Below are 23,994 nucleotides of genomic sequence, written 5' to 3'. Positions count from 1 at the left end.
TAACTTCAAAATTTGGATGTAAGGATATGTTGCTTTGGAAAGGAGGCTCTGCTTTTGTTTCCACAGAAAGCCAGAGGCTATGGATTTGTTCCAGATTAAGATACATCAGGTTTGACCAGCCAAGACCACCTGAAAGGTCTCCGATGACACCATGGCCCAGATGATCCAACATCCAGAATCGTTTCAAGGCAACTGGCTCAGACAATACGGTCTCACGGACTACTCCATGATCCTAAAATTTTCTTTGTGTCCCCATAAGATACAGCGCCCCCCTCCAGCAGGAAGTAGTAAGAGAAGCTACGCCCAAATTCCCAAATATACCAAGCTGACTTTGGAGATGTGTAAAAGTTAAAACCTTCCTTTTAAAAAAAAAGAAAGGGGAAGTGCTGTGGGACGGTCTGTATGTCAAATTGCTCTGATTGGTCAATAAATAAAACACTGGTTGGCCAGTGGCCAGGCAGGAAGTAGGTGGGACAAGGAGAGAGGAGAGTTCTGGGAAGGAGAAGGCTGAGGCAGAGAGACACTGCCAGCCGCAGCCATGACCAGCAGCATGTGAAGACGCCGGTAAGCCACCAGCCACGTGGCAAGGTATAGATTTGTGGAAATGGTTAATTTAAGATAAAAGAACAGTTAGCAAGAAGCCTGCCACGGCCATACAGTTTGTAAGCAATATAAGTCTCTGTGTTTACTTGGTTGGGTCTGAGCGGCTGTGGGACTGGCGGGTGACAAAGATTTGTCCTGACTGTGGGCAAGGCAGGAAACTCTAGCTACATACATTTTTAATCTACCAAAGGATGCTGAGAAAAAGAATGAACGGTCAATGTACTGGCCGATAAGGAAGTAAACAGGACCCTATGCCGGCTGTTTAGTGTTGTGTCTCTGTTCTAGTTTTCCCATTGATGAGATCCAATACACAGCAAAAGCAGGGGAGAGGAGAGGTTTGTGACGGTTTCAGGGGATACAGTTACTGTGGGAGTGGAGCCTCCGCAGCTCGTTACATTGTATGTGCAGTCAGAAAGTAGAAAGAGCCACAGATCAATGCTGATACAAAGCTTGCTTTCCTTTTGACCCAGTGAGACCCCGGGAGACACCAGGACACAGCAGACTTTGGCAATCAACATACAAGACTTTCCGTGTCTGACAGTTGACGTAAACTCCATGGTTGTTTATTCCTTGCTTGTTTGGTTAATTAATTATTAATTTTTGAGACATGTTTTTGCTCTGTAAGCCAGGTTTGAGTGGAACCCTAGCTTTGACTGGCCTGGGACTGGAGAGTTTCATGCCTCAGCTTCCAGAGTACTTAATGGCACCATTATGCTCAGTTAATTCATTCATTCATGTACTCATTCATTCATTCATAAGTGCATGTATGTATACATTCATGAGACAGGAATTCCTTTCCTCCAACTCCAAATTCTCCTGTCTCAGCTTTCCTAGCGATGAACATACAGGCGAGCGCCATAATGCTCAAGGTATATTGGTTGTTGTTAATACTTGTGTTAGAAAAAGAAAATAGTCTCTGCTTTACATAAATTTTACTTGGAATCATTTTACAAAAAAAAAGAAAAGTTAAGGGATGTTTACTGTACTCCCAGGCTAGCAAGAAAACGCAATTCCTCCAGCTAACGCCAAGGGGCACCCTTTCCTTCCCCTTGGTATCTGGAACGCCTTGAGCTCTCCATCTGCACAAAGAGCCCGGCCTCCTCCCGGGTGACATCACAAAGGGCCGGTTCTCCGCCCCTTCGGCGCCACCACGTGTGTCCCCGAGCTGAGTGGCCACCCGACTCAGTCCCTCGCCGGCCGGTCTGGGCAGCGGAGGAGGCGAGTAGCTGGTAGTGACTGGAGGTTTCGCTATGGGAAGTCGTGTGTCTCCGTCAGCCCTGCTCCCTGGTTCTCCGCAGCCGCTGTCGCTGGAGAGCACCGGGAGGCGCGGGTTCCAAGCGCGCCTGCTTCTCCCCGCCCGGGCGCCCGCGCCCCTGGGCAGGTGCTGAGCGCCTTCCCGAGCCTCCCCTGCCGCCTCCCTCTTCCGCCCGGCCGCCCGGCTGCTGCAGTGCACATGGGCTGCTGGAGGTAGATGGGCTCCCCGCCCGGGAGGCGGCGGTGGATGCGGCGCTGGGCAGAAACAGCCACCGATTCCAGCTGCCGTGGGGCCGCGCGCTCCGGGCGCCCCTGCGAGCCCCAGGCTCGGCCATGGGGACCTCGGCAAGCAGCACCACCGCCCTCGCCTCTGGCAGCCGCATCACCGGCCAAGTCGGAACCACGATGGTCGCCGGCTCCCTTCTCCTGGTGAGCGATCCGAAGGAACCCTAGGGTGGCGGTTGCATTCAAGCCGATGTACGGGAGCGGGGCGGGTCCCCGGGCCCGTAGCGCCTGGGGCGCACGGTGGGACCAGCTGGGTTGGAAGGTTATAAGGAAATGGCCAGACAGAGGGGGACTCATACTAGATCATTTTGAGGGGGATAGAGGGCGAGCTATGGCTGGGGAGTGCTAGCGAATTATTTTTTTTTGCAATCTGGCTGCTTGGAGGAAGCGCGAGGGGTGGCCGCCCCGGAGTCCTGCGCATTTCAGGGCTTTTGCCCGGGACTCGGCCTACCTCGCACCCCAACACAGCCTCACCCCAGTGTCATCCGCTGCCAGCCCCTCCGCGTGGTGCAAGGCCCGAGCCATGTCAGTTGCCAGTGGCCGGTTGTGGCCGCCGCTTTGTCGCTGCTGCAATGTCACGTCCGGATGCTACCGCAGTGGAGACAGCGGGACCGGTGCGCTCCGGACACGAGCAACCGCTGCGTGCTTCCGCGCGCCGGGCATTCCGGAGTAGGGAGCAGGCCGCCCCTTGCTCTAACCTCCTTGATTCTCTCCTCGTCTTGGCTCGGATGGGTCCTGGTTTCTGCACGCCAAAAAAGAGGAGAAAACAAGGGACCCAGAGACCCATTCGCAGGCGCCTCCAAAGCACCGGCTCAGAGCCAACCGGCGCTCTGGCTCTCCAGTAGAGGGGGAGGGGGAAAGAGCTACATAAAGAAGGATTAATTTTCTCCATCCTTATTTCTCCTTTTCTGTGTTTAGGCATGTCACCACGCAGGATGATGCGGGCTCCCTCAGCGCCCAAAGCTGGGGCGTGCCCTGAACATAGTCCTCCATCACTTTGACTAAACCCTGACATCATCCCTTATCCAAAACTTGCCGGGACTGTCCCTTTATCCCGACCACTAGGGCCAAGTGGGGAATTAGGTGGAAGATAATTTGAATTCAAACCCTTGAGCCATCATAAACCAGCCATGCCTTTTATCCCTGCAGGGAGGATGAAGGTTGTTAGCTAAAAACCAAACAAAAACAAAAAAGAGTCTGTTTTCATGGTTGGGCTGTGTGAGGGAAGGCAGGCCTCTTGTCTCCTTCTCCTAAAGGACTTACTGCCTGGCCAGCCAAGATCTACTGCTTCCATTTCAAGACATTGCAGTTGCTATGGCCTGGGAATTCATCCTACACTCAGATCCCACCCCCTCTGGTGTGTGTGTGTGTGTGTGTGAGAGAGAGAGAGAGAGAGAGAGAGAGAGAGAGAGAGAGAGAGAGAGAGAGAGAGAGAGAGAGAGAGAGAGAGAGAGAGAGAGAGGAGACAGACAGAGAGACAGAGAGAGAGAGACTAAAAAAAGTTTGTTGTTCTTAGCATGTATAATGAGGCCGATCTCAGTATCTCTGAGGAGACTTTTTTCCCTGTCCATTTATAATAACAGCAAAATCCAAGTTTGTACCCTTGAAACAAACAGTCAGAGAGTCCTCAGGGCAATGAACTTGAACTGACAGTCTTAAGTAGAGTTCATGGGAACACTGATCCTAATGACTGGAGTGAGGTCCCTTGCTGAGTTTGCCTCTAAGGCAGATCTGGCCAGCACATGTCGTGTGCCCCTGCTTTAAACGACAGTCCGTTCACACATTCCGTCTTAAGTTATTGCTCAGGGTGTAGGTTTTCATACTTTTTTTAAAAAAAACTTTGAGAGTGAAATAGGTGCTTGAAGTTCTCAGTCTATAAAGATGTATGCTTTAACTAACCAAGAAAGGGCCCAGCTCCTTTTATTCGATTCTCAGACTCCACTTACCCACAAACTGCACAGCAGATTTGCAACTCATGACCTGACAATGTAAGTTTGACAGTTAAGTGAAATCTACGAAGGGGTTTTAGATGCAATCTCTGGGTGATAATACGGCAAGGTCCCTTGATCTTCTGGTAACTATAGCAAAAAGGCTTTACTTAATTGACGGCTTGGAAGGGTGACTGATGGGGTATGCCAGGCACCATCAGGAACTGTGTGATAACCTTCTCTTTCATCCCACTTCGCATGCCCTGGCCAGTCATCAGGACAGGCTTTGTTAATAGTACAACATTGATCTGGTGACGCTGATCTCAGGACAACTTGCCCCGCTGGTAGTCTTGGCCACGTTAATGACTGACACCAGGCAGAATAGCTCAAGTAAAGATAGTGTGAGGTACCTAGAAGACTAACGGGGGCTGTAGAGAGGCGACTGCCGCACTCATACAGTGTGGTTAGATTAAAGGAAATAATGACGCCAGTGAAGCATCTCATAATGTCTCTCAGTTGCCCCTTTCCCACTTTTTTTTCATAGCAGTCTTTGTTATTGTTATGTTTGCGATACTTTTATTTATTTATTTATTTTTTTTAGCATGACAGGCTAAAAGGGAGCTTACTATAGGCTCTGATGTAGCTACACACTGTATGACGTACAATATGATATATTTGTATGGCAACTATATGGACAAGTGGTAAGAGCAGCAAGGTGTTTTATACACAGCATCTCACCATCCCTGTCAACGTGTGTTGCCTCCATTCCTCAGGGGAGAAAATCGTCTCCAAGATTTTGCTGGTCTCTTGTAGGTCAGACTGCATGTGTGTGGTGACTCTGGGATAGAACTCCTTGACTCAGGCTCTCCTTTACCCGTGGGCCACACTGCTTGTTCCCCGCAGCTTCAGACTGTTTGGTGACAAGGACGGAGAAGGGTCCCTGGGGGACAGCTGAGTTGGTGGCTTGGTTAGCTGCAGAATATAAGTGAGAATTCCAGTTGCTTGCATTTCTGCCGTTGATGAGTGGAGGTGACCGTGCCGTGCTTGAAAGATACACACAAACTGAAAGGCGGCACACGTGTTCCAGGCTAACGTTCTGGAAATGAGATATTCAGATTCATAGTAGTTTAGGGACTGTCCTAGGAGGACTTAGTCATGCAACACTGGATGCAGTCAGAGGTGCCCATGTCTTTAGGGAGCTTGTTTTGACTCTACAGACTGATGGCAAGGGCCAGTCAAGGCTGTTAAAGACATTGGGCCTGAAGCTTGGGAAACGACTGTTGTCTCCAGATTGAGAAGTCCTGTACCCAAGGAGCAGGGGACACAGAGGAAGAGGGAGTGGAAAGATTCTGAAAGCCAGAGGAACAGAAAAGTCTGCTGTGGGATGGTGCTTCCTAGAAATGTCAAGGAAGCTCCACTCATGGAGTCTCAAAACATGGCTGCCTAAGCAGGATCTGAACAGGGACAACACTGACAGACATGGCAGCATGGAAGGAGGCAATCTCATGGGTCTCCGACCCTAGATAAAGAATTAGAATTATGGGCAACTAAGAAATATATATATATAATGTATATACACACATACACACATAAAAAAAATCTATGTAACAGCAATTGAAAAGGAGGCCATGAATTTGAGAGCAAACAAATGATTGGTACATGGGAAAGGTGGAGGGAAGAAAGGAAAGACAGAAAATTAATAATTAATAATTAAAATATTAAAGTAATAATTAAAAGCGAATAATTACAATTTAATTTAAACATAAAAGGACTCCAGACACAGGGCCATGTGCTTAGTATCTTGTCCAGCTCTCTGTCCATCTGTCCCTTTTCTAGGCAGTTGGCATCTCACCGTATCCCGTCACCAAGAGAAACAGTTTTATTCACTATTCAGTTTTCTTTTTGGTGGTGGGAAACGGTGAGACACATGATCAAGCTATCTTTCTGCTGAGAGAGCACCACATGTTACTGTCGGCCCCTGTTACTGAGTTCTGTCTTCATCTGTCACAGTACATGGCCACCTGCCTAGGCAGGTGGGGCGGGGGTCGGGTCGGGTCGGGGCTCAGACCTTTAAGACTTGGTGGCAAGCTCAGGCAGAACATGGAATCAGAGCTGGCACGATGTCCAGGGGACTTTCTCCCCTTTATATATTTTGCACCATCTTAGACTGTGGAGCTGGAAGGGAACCCCAGCTGTTACTGCTCTAACACCCCACACAGCTTGGCTGAGTGAAGGAACAGCCTACGCCGAGGAAGTGACTAGTTATCAAATCCACACGGTGCACCCTTTCCGAGTGAGGTGTCATCCTAGGCAGTGGAAGTGCAGTGGGGAAGCGGGATGAGAACCTTGCCACGAAGCTAGTTTCTGTGGCTTATAAAACATGTGGCTGTCCATAGAACTGATTGAGTGTCCCTGCAGTGGGGTCAGGGGATGAGCACGCTAGACCCAGACTGACGCACAAATGCAACGTTCACGTCTTTAAAAATATTGCAACTAACTTCGCCATTAGGTTCAAAGCCAGGAGAAGAAAACGCTTCTCTTTTGGAAAACTTTTTAATCTTGGAATAATATACCACTCTTAGTAGGGAAATGGACTTATGGGAAATAAGGAAAAACAAGCAACTCAGAACTTGTACTGGATTGAACAATTCCCGATTTTACCGCATGACTTATCCCCACAACCAAACCAGAGAATAGGATCAGGCTTTCTCATCTGGACTAAAGGTGTATGTCTGGCTCTCTCTCAGGTCTAGTCCCTAACAAACAGACAGACAGACACACAGACAGAATCTCTAGCACAACTAAGCTAAATCTACAAGAAAAATATTTCTTCAAATAAGATGTAGACTTAGAATGAAAAAAAAAAAAGACCCCTCTGTGACTACATGGGCACAGATCTGCCAACTGCTTACATTACACACGTGGACAATGTCTACCAAGTTACGTAGAGCAAGCATAGTTAATGCCACATTTTTGGGGGTAGTTTGCAGGGTACCGCCTTCCCCAGTGGTCAGCAGTGGGTGTGGCTTGTTGGCTGGGTCTGGTGAGTTGTAGTTGTTGAAGGTTGGGGTTTGGAGACATCACACCTTGACTTTGCACTTGACTTCATCTTGAAGAGAGGCAAAGCCTCCTGGGAAGCTTGGTAGAGAAGTTGCAAGTTGGTTTTGTGCTTACTCAGCCAGTAGGTAAACTATAATTGGCTTAAGTCAAGTCCATTTTTTTTTTCTTTTGGTGACGGGAAATGGTGAGACGCGTCCTCAGACTATTCGGGGGCTGGGATGAATCAGGTGACTTTCCCTTGCATAAACAGCTCTGCCTATTTTCCAGAAAACACTAATACTCTGCTGGCCTTCTTTCCCCACACAGGCCTGGCACACTGCGGTAATGCCAGGTCACCACCGGCAACTTCTTGGCAAACTCAGGTGCTTCTCCTCTGTGACGAGAAGAGCCCAGATTATCTCAGAGCTTTGGTGGCTGTCCAATGGTCGTTTGGAGTTGAAGCCCTTTGGACCACGAAATGCAGATAGGTTTGATGGATAGCGTGACCCCTAAAGCCATTAACAGGAGCAGCTTGGTCCCCATTTTTAATCTCCATTGAGTGTCCGCAGTTGGCTGGGCTTCGTTAGCAGCTGCTGAGCTTTGTGTTCTTTAGGAATTGGGGCGAGATCATGAATAAACACTGACTTTCCCCAGTGTTTATATTTGTCAAATACCTAAAAATCAACAGCATCTTAAATTGACTTGAGCACTGCCACCTGGTTGGGCAGTGGTTATTAACCTGGGGGAAGCTGGCAGCGGTCCAGAAGTATGGGTAGGGCCCCTGCCGCTGGAGAGAGGGACGGATGATCGTGGTGTTGACCGAAGGCAGGTGTGCAGTCCTTGTCGCGGAAGAGTGCTGAAGTCATGGGTGCGTACTGGTGTGGTGTCAGTGCGCTAGCTTTGGAGAAGACACGTCTGTAGTGTTGGGAAAGTTGTGCTCAGAAGGCTCTCAGGGAGGTGTGGGATGCAGCAGGATCTGGGTATGTTGGCAGGGTGCTGCACCGTGTCCTTTTCATCTTCTCTTCAGGGTATTTGAAGACTATGCATGACACTTCTCTAGACTAAACAAATGAAAGGCATGGAGAAGCACGTGACTGTCCAAATTGAAACATGGCGCCAATTATCTAATATCTATATAATTTTCCACTTGTTCTTCTGCAACCAGAAGGATGTGGTGGCTCTGTTGCTTGGTACCATTTGCAAATCTTCCTGTTTGGGGGGGAAAGGAACAGGAGCTTAATGGATTTGGAAGAGAACATGGAGGATGTTCATGTGCCCCAGACTCAGAAGAGAACAGCTGTGCATTCAGTGGAGCTTCTGGGCTAGCAGCCTTCGGAGGAGGGCTAGGCAAATGGCTGGCGACCGTTCCCATCAGGATCTGACTGGCCCTTGTTATTGAGAACTTTCCACTTCATCAGGTGTCTTCTATAAAGCACCACAGCATACGTCTTCCAAGTCCCCAGGTCTGAGCTTTAGTGCCATTTTTGCAGATTACAGGAGGTTTGATAGAGTTGACTCTTCTGCCCATCGTTAGGTCTGGAGAGAGGAATGACGTCTAGATCAGCAGAGTTTCATACATTCAGCTCTGCCAAGGGGCGGGTACAGGTTCACTGCAATTTACCCTATGTTTGTGTCCTCTAAAGGGAATGATTTTACCCCAGAGTTGAGCATGCCCTCTTTATTTTCTGGATTTCATGATGGTGCCTGGAGGGTTTGCCAAAACTTCTGGTAAGAGCCTGGTGTGAGGGGGTTGGAAGGGGAGGGTGTGGAGACATGGGCGAGTGAGCATTTTCCTATGGTGTGACTCTGACAGGCCATGGTGCCATGGTTGAGATGGAAAGACACTCCTGCAAACTGAAGTGTTATAAATAGGGAATGGGCACACTGCTCTCCTGCTGCCTGGGTCATTTTAAAAAATATTTGTTTAGTGAGTAACAGTGTGGTGTGGGTTCTGCCTCACGGTGCCATTTCTGCTCACTTATTCTGAGGACCTGAGGACCGGGTAGGGTCTTCACTGCCAGCCTGACTATTTGTACAGGATAAGTTCTCAGCTTGTACCAGCTGTGACTAGTATTTGTTCACTTTTCATTTCAGTTCTCTGAGAAGTGGATTTGACTCCATGATTTGAATGGCTCACGAATGCTGTCAATGAGACATGTAGGTTGCCACAGTGACTGGAGGCAGCTTCATAAGTAAGCTGTTAGAAAACATTGAGAGCTTCCTACATGCATATAATGTGTTTTGATCAAATCCACAGTCCTCCATTCTCTCCCCTTCCAACTGTTCCCACACCCCCTCCCCATCACTTTTCCCTCCCAATTTGCTGTTCACTTTTTCTAAACCTGCTGATTCCATAGAGGGCTACCTGCATGGGCGTGAGTGTAGGACCATCTCCTGGAGCGTGTCCAGCCTGCCAGGAGCCCCGTCCCTGAAGAAAATGGAGTCTCCCTACCCAAACAGCCATCAGTTGCTAATAGGTCCTCAGCTAGGGGTGAGACTGCGTGGCTCCGTCCCCTGTCCCCGAAAGCTTTTGGCTGGCTTGATCTTGTGCAGGTCTTGTGCAGGCTGTTCCAATCACTGTGAGTTCACGTATGCCATGGCTTGTACATGACTGAGTGAGTACATACCATGACTGTCTTTCTGGGTTTGGGTTACCTCACTCAGGATGATTTTTTCTAGTTCCATCCATTTGCCTGCAAATTTCATGCTTTCATTGTTTTTCTCTGCTGAGTAGTACTCCATTGTGTATATGTACCACATTTTTTCCAGAACAGTCTTAACGAGTGTGTTTGCAATTGCTTATGCCCCTCTTTTCTCTCTGTAGTAATTTTCCTTTCCCTTACAGATGTATATTTGTGCTTTTCATTTATTTATTCAAATGTAAGGACCGTCTATTAACTAACAGGTATGATTAGACTGTGGGTATGTAGGAGGGAAAGGCTTATCTGTGGTCTCCCCTTGGAGCTCCCAGAAAGGGTGATGTTTCATGGTAATCACCACAGAGCAGAAGGGGGAGGGTTCCAGTGGGAGGGAGCCCTATGTGGAACAGCCAAGTGTGTGTAGGACAGACTCTGTGTCCTGTGACCTCCGGCCGCCATGGCTGGGGCTCTGTGAGACGGTGCAGTGGGAGTTCAGTGGGAGGAGGCATCAGGACTGTCATGTGGGACCCTGGAAGGTGGGACAGCATCGCTCAGTTCATGAGAGGCTGGATGACAATATGGCTTGAAACATTTTCTTAAAGACATGTATTTGGTGTGTGTGTGTGTGTGTGTGTGTGTGTGTGTGTGTGTGTGTGTGAAGGTGGCCTCAGAGGCCGGAAAAGGGCATCCGATCTCCAGGAGCTCAACTTACTGACAGTTTCGAGACACCAATGTGGGTTCTGGGAACCAAATTCCTCTGCAAGAGCAGCAAGTGCTCTTAGCCGCTGAGCGTCTCTCCAGCTTGCAAACATATAACAATAATAAGAATAATAATGTCTTAATTAATTCTTGGAGAATTTCATTGGGGATATTTTGGTCCTGTCACCCACTCCCAGAGCTCCTTCCAGGTTCCTTCTATCTCCTTTCTTATCCAACTCTGTCTCCCTCTCCCACCTCCCTGCACTGAGTATACTTTGCATTGGCCAACTACTCTTGGGCATCAGGCTACAAACAATAAGAAAAAAAAAAAAACAAAGAAACAAAAAACACAAAGAAGAAAGAAACTTGTTTTTCAAGTTGAGGGATGGAACGTAGGGCCCTGGACATACTGAGCCAGAACTCTACCACCGAGTTACACTCTCAGATCTCAGATCACTGTAGAAGCCTTGGTAGAGCAAAGATTAAAGAGAGGAGTCTTGGAAACAGGGGGCCAGCAGCATTAAAGATCTTGGAGAATTTATGGGTAGTGAGATGGGAATGGCAGGCGGTGTCATAGAAGGCAGGACTCCTGGGTTCCTAAATTGAACAGTCTATGATGGGAAGGACAGGCTGGGGAGGGGTGGATGGGACGGGACCTCCAAGGCTCGGATGTTTATTAAGTACGTTTGAGGTGCCGATGACGTCATCGGCACAGGTCTTTACCTTGCCATTTAAAAATACTGACATTGCAAGTCCAAAAGTGTGTTGAGCCATCGCTTCAGTCGCCAGGGGCTTGGGCTGCTATCATCAGCCTGCAGCACTAGGCGGGACAGACATCTCTGTACACACCAACACTCTACCCCCTTTTAGGGTTCCCCCCAAGTGCATTCCCCAAAGTGGCATTGCCAGGTCAGAGGAAACGAATGAGTGGTTTTATGGCGTTTGCTGCAGGTTGCCAGATTGTTTTTTAGGAAGACAATCAATTCAGAATGCCACCAGCCACCCATAAATGTGCTTTCTAGCCCATGAACCTGCCAGCCCTGGAGTTTCTCATTGCAAATTACTTATCCTCTTTCTAATTCAGATAGGTAAGGACCTTCGGTGGTCTCAGTGACATTTTAGTCATTTAGGGACATCATAAACTTACCTGTGCTTGGCTTTTAATGACTCGTGCCTCTCACTATTGAGTAGAAGTTATGCTAACCTTATTTTTATTAGTTCTATGTATCTTTCTGGTTATAAGTTTGCGTTTTCTATGTATGGCATTTTTTTACATTTTGTTCATTTTTTTCTGACGTTTATGCATTTATGTATTTATTTATTTTTTTGTGTGTGTATGTATGCATGCGTGTGGACATCCCCATGCCACAGCGTATAGGTGGAGGTCAGATACAATTTATGGAGTTTGTGGGTCCTGGGGATAGAAGTCCCCAGGTTGCCAGGCTCAGTTAAGCACTTTTGTTCACTGATTGGTTTCACCAGCACTATATTCTATTTTTAATATTACTATAATAACATGAAAAATTAGGCTTGTGTGATTAACCCTTTTCATTTCTGGGTCTGAGAATATTCTTTTTTTTTTTTCCTCCCATTTTGACAGGTAGTATAAAGGATTCTGATAACTTTGAATTTTGTAATTTTTATCTTTTGACTGTTGGGCTTATTGATGTTTCTGGGCGTTGGTGTCCTATCTGTAGTGAGAAGCTCCTCAGTGTGTTCTGAAGGCTATCTGTACATAATGTGTGTATAAAGGGTTTTGTGGGTAAACACACAGGGGAATGCTGGACACAGCTGATTCGCGTTGTCAGGTAGAGTCTTGGAGTCAGTTGTTGGCTGATAAATTAGTTGTGCCCTTCTGGGAATGTTTCCTGAACTCTAGACTAGATCGGTAAACTTTTTCTGTAAAGTACCGGTCAGTACTTTCATGATATCTGCAGAAACTACTTAATTCTGCCTTTGTGTGGACATGGCATCCCTAGACAATGCCTCAAAAAATGAGCCTGGCTGTGTTTCAATAAAACTTTATTTGTAGATACTGAAATTTGAATTTCACATAGTTTTCACTGGCACTATTTATTATTCTTTTTATTCCTCCCCACCTCCCAGCTATTCAGAATATAGAACCGTTGTTAGCCTACAGGCTATACAAAAACAGGAGGTGCTGAGGTCCAGTGTGTTTCTAGACCAGGGCATTAATATTGTGTGAGACCAGATTAGGGAAACTCACTCTGGAAAAACCCTTACTTAATTATGCCATGAGCAATGAAAATGAGATTATTAATTGTACATCCTTTCTCTTCTTATGATTTTTCTTTTGTTATAAACCAAGATTTATTTCATTTTAATGAATTAACTAACTTACTTTGAGATAGTCTCAGGTTGTCTAGGCTGACTCAAGGCTGACCTTGAACAGCCTCCATTTTGAATCCTGGGTTATAGTGTGTGCTGGTCCTGGAACCGAGGGTTTGCACATGCCAGGCAAGCTCTACTAGCTGAGCAACATCCCCAGAACCTTGAGTATTTGTTTGTTTGTTTGTTTGTTTGAAAAGTAGCCTTTGTTTTTCTTGTCTTTATCTTGACATCTGCTTTAAAAACAAACCAATGTAGTATGTTCTATGTTCAGGGAAGTATGTTTCAGGATTAAAGTCTTTTATTAAATTAAATAAAATAAATAACCAAATTTTTGGTTTTTGAGAAAGGATATCCCTATGCAAATCAGCCTAAATAGGAACTCAGTGTCTAGCCCAAGCTGGCCTTGAACCTGTGATCTTCCTGCCTTTACATCCTAACGTCTGTGATCTTAGGCATGCACCACCATGTACATAGACATTCATCACCATGTACATAGGCATTCATCACCTTGTACATAGGCGTGCACCAGCATGTACATAGGCATGTACTTCCATGTACATAGGCATGTATCACTATGTACATAGATATGAACCACCACGTACATAGGCGTGAATCACCATGTACATAGGCATTCATCACCATGTACATAGGCATGCACCAGCATGTACATAGGCTTGCACCACCATGTACATAGGCATTCATCACCATGTGCATAGGCATGTATCACTATGTACATAGATATGAACCACCATGTACATAGGCATGAATCACCATGTACATAGGCATGAATCACCATGTACATAGGCATGTACTACCATGTACATAGGTATGCACCACCGTGTACATAGGCATCCATCACTATGTACATAGGCATGTACCACAGTGTACATAGGCATGAATCACCATGTACATAGGCATGTACCACTGGGTACATAGGCATGCAACTAGGTGGCAGTTTTTGCTTTGTTTTCTTTTTTGAGCCAGTTTTGCTGTGGGTCCCTGCTGAACTTTGACTGCTCTTTATATGCCAAGCTAGTCTTGAACTAACTATATACACCAAACTGGCCGGCCCAGAACTTACCTTGTAGTTAGACAAAGCTAGTCTTGAACTTAGTTTGTAGGTAGGCCAAGCTAGCCTTGAACTCATTAAGTACACCAAGCTGGCCTTGAACTCATCTAAGTAGACCAAACTGGCTTTGAACTCACTGTGTATGTCAAGATGGCCTTGAACTTACTATGCACACCAAGCTGATCTTGAACAAGTTATGTAAGTAGATCAAGCTGGCCTTGAACTTGTGATGTCCCTCATGCCTTTGTCCTCTGAGTGTTAGAACTACAGGTGTGTGCCACTCTGCTGGTGTTGGATTACACCTTTCTAAAATCCAGAATTTGGGGGCTGGAAATGTAATCTGCCCAGCACATAAATAATTCCAGCGTGACAAATAATACACAAATAAATAAGAAGAAAAAAACTCCAATTTTTGTTATGTATCTCAGGAGTCACATATTTGAGATATAATTGAGATGTTTTAAAAGATTGTCTAATCTCAAGGCAATAGACTTAAAGTATAGTAAAATATTAAATTGGTGGGGTGATAATTTCCCAAACTAATAATCATGCAGCAATTACTATGTCAGGCATGCTCTCTATGCTTTTTTTTTTGTATGAACCATTAATTATCAAAATAACTTTGAATAGTAGTTACTATTGCTGTCTCCATTTTACAAGTGATGTGGTAGGGCTCAGAAGCTGAGCCACTTTCCAAGGTCACCCAGGATAGAAGGATCGAAGAAATCCAAAGTGATTTGCCTACTCCCAGACTAGCATCCAACACCCTATGTGCTTGGAGATATCCAGTGCTACGTGTGATGGCGGACCTTGATTTCAAACATCAATAGCAAAACCCAGGTTGTCACCTGTGCTTCAGGTTGTCTGGCTGTAAATCGGAATTCTCATGACCCTCTAGGGGTCAGTTAACTAGCAAGCGTGGCCTCACATATCTCAGGGAGACACCTTCTGTTTATCACTCGCTTCTATATAAAGGAGATTCTAAAGGTTACAGAGGAAGGCATGCATAGGGCAGCCAAATAGGAAGCAGCACTGTGGGGCTACCGTGTCCACTGTGGACACTTCACCCTCCAGGTATTTGCACCTGTTCAGCTGGCTTCGAGCTCTCTGAACCTTGTCCTCTCAGGGTTTTATGGAGGCGTCATTATGAAGGCATGATTGACTGCGTCATTAGCCATTGGTGATTAGCTTCACCTTTAGCCCCTTTCCCTGTCTCGGAGATTGGGGTGGAGCTGTTTTCTGGTCACGCAGATCTTGGTGGATCCATCTCAGAGCCTCCAGCCCCTGTCATATCATTAACATACAAAGGACCCTATCGCACTTGCTTTGAGGTTTCCCACTTTGATGGGAACCACCGGAAGAGACCAAGTCTATATTTCCTATTATCACAGTAGCACACCCAGCTAGTACCTGGAAGAGCAGGCTTTACATGGTACATTCTAGGCTTAAATAGGTTTTTCTTACACTTTGTAGCCTCAGTAGCTGTATTGGCTGGAAAAGTGGATTTGGCCTGGGTTTATATGCTCTTCCGGACATGCCCAGTCATCATGAAGCAGCATCCTTCCATCGTCTCCCACTGTCTTCTATGCAATGGCACTTCATTTGTTCCTCAGCGGGCACCCTGTTGGCACCGCTCAGTGGGTAGAGGACAGAGGAACAGCCGCTGTGATGGCTGGAGCCAGTTCTGTGGTCCAGTGACTGAGTGCTCTGTGTACAGTCTCTCCTGCACTGCAGGTTTCTGAGAAGACAGCTCCTGGGTGAAATCTCCCTGGTTTTTTCCTCTCCAGTGTCCCCTGAGCTTGCCGCCTCCTGTTCCTGCAGTCAGCACATTCTGCCTTTGGTATTCTCTCCAGTCACCAGCTTTCAAAACTGTCTCGGCTTCTTTTGCTTTGGCAACAGGGGGCAGCTCTCTCTCTCTCTCTCTCTCTCTCTCTCTCTCTCTCTCTCTCTCTCTCTCTCTCTCTCTCTCTCTCTTTCTCTCTCTCTCTCTCTCCTTCCCTCCCTCCCTCCTTTCCTATCAGAGAGGGCAGTAGGAAATGAGAGAGAGCCAACCAAGTTTATATAACATAACTGGAAATATTCTGTGTGGTTTGTGGGAACTTTATCCTTGAACTGTTTCTTTTTCTGCATTCTGTTGTCATCCCCCCACACCTCCACCTTCAAATCTGGGGAATTCTTACCACCCAGTATGTTGATATTAGAAACTGAAAATGATGCCCCAGATATAATAGTCAGCAATTCTGAGGGCTGCCCAGCTCGCCATGGCTCTTACCCATCGCCATTTGTTAGCATATGTCTCAGTCATCCTCTCAGGAAACTTGATCACCTTACAGTCTCTACAGTAACCGAATTTCTTATTTAAAAAAAAAATACTAGCTTTATACAGAATTAAAAGATTCTATAGCAAACTCCAGAGCGAATTTCAGGCTTGTTCATAAGGAAAAGCAGGTCTATCTCTGCCTTCCTTGACTTTGCTTATTTCACATTCGATTATTATTAGAACTTCATAGGGAATAAAAATAAGTCTGGGAGAGGGGAGGTGGCTCAGTGGGTAAGAGGCTGGTTGCACAAGGGTGAGGACCAGAGTTCGAATCCCTGGCATTGATGTAAAAACCTGGATGTGGCCTTATGTGTGCCTGTAACCCTAGCATTGTTGAGGCTAGAGACAGGAGGATTGCTGGGGCGAGCTGGCTGCCAGTCTAGTGGAAATGCAAGCTCCAAGTTCAATGGGAAAGCCTGTCTCCGGGGAATAAAGGGATGATAGAGCAGGACACTACCATTCTTCTCTAGTCTCCCCATGGGCGGGGACACCTGTACACACATGTGCATACACCACACACACACACACACACACACACACACACACATACACACATACACACACACATATACACACACACACACATATACACACACATACACACACCACACTGCACACACACTGTACACACACATGTGCATTTACCATACACACACATACATACGCACACACACTGCACACACACTGTACACACACACACACACATACATACACAAAAACATGCACACACACACACACATACACACACACACACATACACACATACCCCCCGCCCCACACACACACACACACCAGGATGAATGTTGTAACCCTTAAACTGCAAGGGATCTCTTGTTTGTTTCAAGGATGAGGTCATGGAAGGGGAATTGTTGAAGAGCAGGTAGATGTCAACATTCTGACGTGTGCTCTCACACATCCAGGTGCTTCTTGTCTTCAGCTAGGCCTACCTCTGTGCTATAAAATACAGTGGCACATCATAGGTGTGCTACAGGCCACCAGCATGAGCAGTGAGACCCGGGAGACTTCACAGTGAGTCATGTAAACTGACTACAGTTTTTCACTTGGCTTTTGTTTCTTTCTCCTTTTGAAATTTTTAATCATTCAATAAGCTCTTGCAGTGTTTCTACCAGATACGCATGCTGATATTTACCTCATCTAGCCATTGTTGGTGAAGTGAGTTCATCCTTGGATAAATGGAATTTTCATAATAACACAGAGAGAACCTAAGCTCCTTATACTGCAAATAATCTTAAGCACAGAGGTGACTTCCTTTCTTTTCTTTTTTTAAATGAAAGGGGAATATTTGAACCCTCTGGTATATTAGCTTTTTATTTTCAGGACCATGAAGAAACCAATTCTTATGAGCCAATTGTAGTTCTTTTAAGACAGAGCAATGTTCTCAGGATCTTTGGAGGGGAATGAACTCTTAGCTTTCACGACGAAGGAACCAGCATGCTTTAGTTAGATCTTCAGTTACTACCGTGGCACCGTGGTGGAGGGGTTTGGGGTTTCTAACTGCTGGTGACATCCTCCACCACCACCCTTTAACTTACTAATTCCAATTATTTATGGTGTGCAAATTCACCTTTTTAGTCAACAAGTCCTTGTCAGACAGACCAGGAACTAGGTCCTTGAGGATTTGGATAGTATCAATGGTTCCTATCAACCCTCCCTTCTCTAGATGAAGGGAAGAGAGGTTCTGTGGTCCAATGAGTGGATGCTGAGTCTACACGCTGCTCCTGCATTGCAGGTCCCAGGGAAGACACACATGCAGATAACCGTGTAAGTAGAAAATGGTGACAGCTATGCAGGGAAAAGAAGGAACAGAGGAGGGCTTTTCAGTTGGGGACGGGAGGCAGGGAGAGCATCCAGAAGGAAGTCTCTTGTCTCTCTGGCTGATTTTGCTTTTCATCGGATGTCAGGTGGGAAGTGAGAGTTTTAAGCTGGGTGTGAAAGGATCAGATTGAGCGTGTGTGTTAGAGTGGGTGTAGAAAGAGGGAGAGAGAGAACTCAGTGCTCACTGAGAAGCTCATGGTGGGGGGGAGAGCGATGCCGGGGCGTTCCCATGAGCTTCTGGTCTCAGTATTGTTGGTATTTCTTTAGATGCCCTCCTGGGAGTTGGCAGACCTTGTCTGTAAAGGGCCAAATGGTAACAGTCGGCCACGGAGGTTTCTGGGCATGGTGTAGCTTTTCAGCTTTTCCACAGAAGCATGAAAGCACCCATGAATGATACCAACGTTGGTGCCTGGATTCTAGGAAGCTTGTTTATAAGAACAGCTGGCATGGCAGCTGGATTGCCTTTGCTGGCCCCTGGCTTGAAGGATGCTTTGCTTATTATTTTTCTAGTCTTCATTAGGTAGTTGAGCAAGTGAGGAAATGTGGCGGTCTATGTGGCGGTCCCTAGCCTTGAGCTGCTGCTAACCATTAAGGGAAGATAAGTATATGCACTTAGGAGGCTGCCAGCCAGCATTACGAGACACTCTGTAATTAGGCACTAACATGATGGACAGAAACAGGAAATGTCATGGGCCGCTTGCTCATCTGCTTGGCATCTAGGTGTCTAGAAAGAGTTCTAAAGGCTACATATGGATGGCGGGACTTGACAAAATCACAACATACAGAAGGTTAGGGTTGATTGACTCCTAGTCCAACCTGCTAATAAGCGAGCAACCCAAGATCCTGTTGACTCTGAGACAGGTTGGGTCAGACTGTGCCTCCTGTTTTCACAATCTTTATGCAGTTCTTCCTTCGACTCTAGCCTAATCCACCCACGGGTGCATATATGCACATGCACATATTTATGTGTGTATATGTTTTATATTGTTTAAGGATGAGAGGATGGAGCGAGGGCTTCAGGTTATTGATTGCAATTTGGATTTCAAGAGACTGAGAGCGGTTTGGTTGTGTCGGCCTCTTGGAATGAGGAAGAAAGAAAAAAGGGGATCTGGGTGGGACATACGAAGGGGAAGAGGGAAGTAGGCAAGATAGAAAAGTGTCCGCTGAGCGATACACAAGGAAGCAGTCCACGCAGCCTCAGTGGGAAGACCCTCTATTTTATTGGTTGTAAGTCTAGCCTTTCACAGCTCAGCCAGCTCTCTAGCCTGGATTCATTCCGTGGAAGAAAGCTGGAGGGTTAGAATGAGGCAATTTGTATGTTCATACAGACGGACCTCAGTGATGGAGAACCAGGAGTTGAGTAAAAAAAAAAAAAAAAAAAAAAGAGATTCCAGACTTTAGGGGTGGCTGGCTCTTCCTTTGCATATATAACACCAAACCCAAACAAGAGACAGAGAAGCTGACTCAAGTGTATGTGTATTTTGTGTAAATGCTCAGCAAAGGGCCTGGGAAGGTGGCCGCCAATGTTTACAGTGACTCTCTCTGGCGATGAGTCGATGCGCACAGAGCAGTTCCCAGCTGATAGGATTATTACAAGGATGTTTATTCTGGGTGGTAAAATGCAATATCAAGAGAACCATATCAAGGTAATTAACAATGCCAGGTTGGGTAGAGATGGAGGGGATGATTCTGATAAGTGCGGTTGGGCTGTGTCCAAAATGTGGCTCAGGATCAAAGAATATTAGAGCCGGAGGGGTCCTGGCGTAGTGTTAGGGGTCCAAAACTTAGCTGGATGTCCGAAACACTCGGAGAGCTCAAAGACAAGAACCAGCAAAACAAAATCAGGTCCTCACCCCGTTGTCATTCACAATGATCTCAGAGATAAGGTGGGACGCAGGAAAGTAGTTTCAAAAATCATCCCAGGCAGTATTGTGTTTTCTTTTTCCATTTTCGTGTGTGTGTGTGTGTGTGTGTGTGTGTGTGTGTGTGTGTGTGTGTGTGTGTGAACACGTGTGTGTGGATGTGCACATGGAGGCCTGAGGTTGATGTGGGAACCATCCTCAATTATTCTTCCACCCTATTCAGTGAGGTAGGGGCTCCCAATCAGACCCAGAGCTTGCTGATACGGGTAGTCTCTGGCCAGCTTGCTCTAGGGACCCCCTGACTTCCTACGCTGGAACTCCAGGTAGATCGCTGCACCCACTTGCTCTTGGCATGGGCTCTCGTAATCTGAACTGTGGTTTCCTGCCTGTGTGGCAAACACTTTACATCTGAGCCATCTCCCTACTCTTCCCAGACAATTTTAGTGCCGTATTTGGGGCCTGAGACTTTGTAGACCCCTCTGATCTGTCTTATCCGTGTCCACACAGAGTGGGGGAATCAAGGGTCATGGTTGGCAGGGCCCAGCCTCAGCTTACTTGCTCTTACTATCCAGCACCTATCAATGACTTGGAGTCCCAGTTCCAATGTTTTGTTTTGTTTTGTTTTTTTTCTAGTATTATCTTTCACTATCATCTTTTTATATTGTACCGAGGCTATCTTTACATACTGTCTTTCACTTGATCTAGGTTAGAGGGAAAAGCTAATGTGTGTGTGTGTGTGTGTGTGTGTGTGTGTGTGTGTGTGTGTGTGTTGCACTATTTATTTATATATTTAGAGGCATGTTCTCGTGGAGCTCAAGCTAGTTTCAAACTTACCGTGTAGCCGAGGACGTAGCCTTGAACTCCTGATCCTCCTGCCTCAGCCTCTCAAGTGCTGGGTTTACAATCGTGCTCCATCACAAGGGGATATTGTTTTGTTTGGGGACTAAGTCTCTTCATGTAGCCCAGACCAGTGTGGATCCTACGCTCCTCTTGCCTGAGCCTCGCTAGTGCCGGAATTACAGGCAAGCGCTTCCACACCCGATGGGAAAGCTCTAGTTTAGACAGGGGCATCTTAGTTGACTGAAGCCCTTAGGAGAATAGCTTTTCTTAGGTGCCTTGTCTCTTTCTCCATTTCAGCCTCTGGGAGGAAAAGGCACCCAGTGGGATGCTTTCCCCAGTTTTTTGGCACAGTGAGATTAGCCATTGTCTGGAATCGGAAGAGACTATCGAGGCTCCTGTAGTCCTTGCTCTAGTAATAAGTTTTGCTGTAAACAGACCCTCACTCAGAAGCCCGATTAAACTTTGCAAAGCAGAGCGGCTTGTTCGAGACAGAAACGAGGGGCTTGGGGCCTCCCTCCCATTGCTCCTTGGCCAAGAGGCAGCCCTGTGATCTTTGTCCAGCCCAGGGCCAGCTTCTGTCCCACTGGTTTCTTCCTCTTTCCACTTCACCAGACACAGTTAATCCACACTCTCCTTTCCTCTGTTTGTAGGAGATAGAATTGTATGAGGTAATTTATAGGTCAATATTATAGTCTCTTCAGAACTGATAAATCAGCCAGGCATTGTTGTGCCTACCTGTCATCTCAGCCCTTGGGAGTCTGAGGCAGGAGGATTGCAAGTCTGACATCAGCCTGGGTTGCATGTTGGCAGCCTGTATCAACAAAACCAACTGGAAAAAAAAATTAGCAAAAACAACTAGCCTAGCTCAGTGGCTCATACCTGTAACCCCAGTGACTGAGGAGTCTGAGTCAGGATTGCCACAAGTTTGAGGCCAGCCTGGGTTATAAAGTAAGACTCTATCTCAAAAGAAAAATACCTTCACAGTGAACTAACAACTGCCAACCCCCTATACCCTGAGAAATCAAGAAGTCCAAATGGAGGGATGTGGGGTGGGGGTGGGGTGGGTTTTGTACACTGCTAGGTGGCCTCTGACGAGTCAGACACCAGGGGACTGGCACAGTACCTATCATTTCCCATCTTAGACTCACAAGTCTGAATCCTCTTCCAGACTGGTGGGCAGCCAGCCACAGGCGCACTCGGGGGTGGCTCCGTGGATCAGAGCCCTGGGTAGGGGCGGCCGGTGTTGAGGATCCATTTCCTAGAGCTTTGTGTATCTCCCCAGGGTGCACACTTCTGAGCCTAAGATGTGGGAGTGGTGGCACCACACTAATCTTGTGCTTGGGCTCCACTGGGCAGATGGTTCCCTCCACCCAGTGCGGCTGCTGGGCTCGGAAGAGGGCGTCTGCGCTCCTCACTGTGCAAGTAGAGGGAGCAGGAAAAGGAGCGCAAAGCCAAAAGCTGCACAAAAGGGAAGACACGGAACTTACCGCAAGCAGCAGGCTCTTCTTTCTCAGTCTCCAAGATGGCATTACGTTGCTCGACGAGAAAATCAACCACTACCCACCCCTGGCCATCCACACCACCCTTTCAGGCTCAGACTGAAGGAAAACAAATTATATCGGAAGCCAGGAATTAGCCATATTCATTCCCTTTTTCCTTCCTTCCTTCCTTCCTTCCTTCCTTCCTTCCTTCCTTCCTTCCTTCCTTCCTTCCTTCCTTCCTTCCTTCCTTCCTTCTTTTCTTCTTTCCTTCCTCCCTTTCTTCTTTCCTTCCTCCCTTTCTTCTTTCCTTCCTTTCTTCTTTCTTTCCTTCCTTTCTTCTTTCTTTCCTTCCTTCCTTCTCTCTCTCTCTCTCTCTCTCTCTCTCTCTCTCTCTCTCTCTCTCTCTCTCTCTCTTTGAGATAGGGTCTCAATGTGTAGCTTTGGCTGTCCTGGAACTCACTCTAGACCAGTCTGACCTTGAACACAGAGATCTGCCTTCCTCTGCCTCCCAAGTGCTGGGATCAAAGGCATGCACCGCCACCACCCCCACCCCCACCAGGTCCCCAAGTTATTATTCTCGAAGCTGGTGTAACTCTGGCTGCTGGGCAAGGTTTTTATCTTAGGCATGAAACGGCTGCTGAATTGTTCTTGTTGGACCCAGCTCAGTGGGTAGATCGATTCCCTCAGTGGGTGCTGCAGGAATATGCACCTATCTGTTGTGACCTTCAGAAATGGGACAGACACCGTTTGACTCTAAAAGCATCAGCTCTGATGTTTAAGGCACGTACTAGGAATGTCAAAAGTATGCCTGTTTTTAAAAAGGAAATGAAACAAAAGTTTATCATCAGGCATGCAGGTGGTATAGAACTGATAACTTCAGCACAGGCCTTCCTGTTTCTGACGTCAAGCTGACATGGTTGGTACCAGCCGGATCCTGAACAGTGATGATGACAGCGTTGTTGCTATGGCTGGCACTTTATCCTCCTCCATTCCTAGCTGATGCCTCTCTTATTTCTTTCAGCTGGGATTCCTCAGCGCCATCACAGCTCAGACAGAACAAAAGACTCCGGGTCTCACGGGCACATACCGCCATGTTGACCGAACCACTGGCCAGGTGCTAACCTGTGACAAGTGTCCAGCAGGAACGTATGTCTCCGAGCACTGTACCAACGTGAGCCTGCGAGTTTGCAGCAGTTGCCCTGCGGGGACCTTTACCAGGCATGAGAACGGCATAGAGAGATGCCATGACTGTAGTCAGCCGTGCCCATGGCCGATGATCGAGAGATTTCCTTGTGCCGCCTTGACTGACCGAGAATGCACTTGCCCACCTGGAATGTATCAGTCGAACGGTACCTGCGCTCCCCATTCAGTGTGCCCTGTGGGCTGGGGTGTGCGCAAGAAAGGGACGGAGAATGAGGATGTGAGGTGCAAGCAGTGTGCTCGGGGTACCTTCTCTGATGTGCCTTCCAGTGTGATGAAATGCAAAGCCCACACGGACTGTCTGGGTCAGAACCTGGTGGTGGTCAAGCCGGGGACCAAGGAGACAGACAACGTCTGTGGCACACGCCTGTCCTCCAGCACAACCCCACCTCCCCCTGGCACAGCTCTCTTTTCTCACCCTGAGCACATGGAATCCCATGAAGTCCCTTCCTCCACCTATGAGCCCCAAGGTAACTTAAACCTCATGACTTTCTTGCTGGAGGAAGGCTTTGAGCTCAGTAGAGTGGGCTTATAACTAAGGATGTTTTCTCCACTTTGCTGAATCTAAAAATCATCCCTTGGAGAAG

General features: G+C 47.1%; 1 protein-coding gene across 1 annotated transcript in view; it reads left to right on the top strand.

Moving 5' to 3' along the window:
- Positions 1-1,712: 1,712 nt before the first annotated feature.
- Tnfrsf21 (TNF receptor superfamily member 21) overlaps positions 1,713-23,994 on the top strand; it is a 74,549-nt gene continuing 52,267 nt past the window's right edge. The window contains exons 1-2 of the mRNA XM_076557837.1: positions 1,713-2,286; positions 23,229-23,877. Of these exons, the coding sequence (XP_076413952.1) occupies positions 2,191-2,286; positions 23,229-23,877 (745 nt within the window). The 5' untranslated portion in view covers positions 1,713-2,190. The remainder of the gene's footprint in view (positions 2,287-23,228; positions 23,878-23,994) is intronic.

This window comes from Peromyscus maniculatus, chromosome 21 (genome assembly GCF_049852395.1).
Source record: "Peromyscus maniculatus bairdii isolate BWxNUB_F1_BW_parent chromosome 21, HU_Pman_BW_mat_3.1, whole genome shotgun sequence".
Taxonomy (NCBI): Eukaryota; Metazoa; Chordata; class Mammalia; order Rodentia; family Cricetidae; genus Peromyscus; species Peromyscus maniculatus.
Note: the sequence above shows the minus strand (reverse complement) of the source record. Positions and strands in the feature narration are given on the sequence as shown.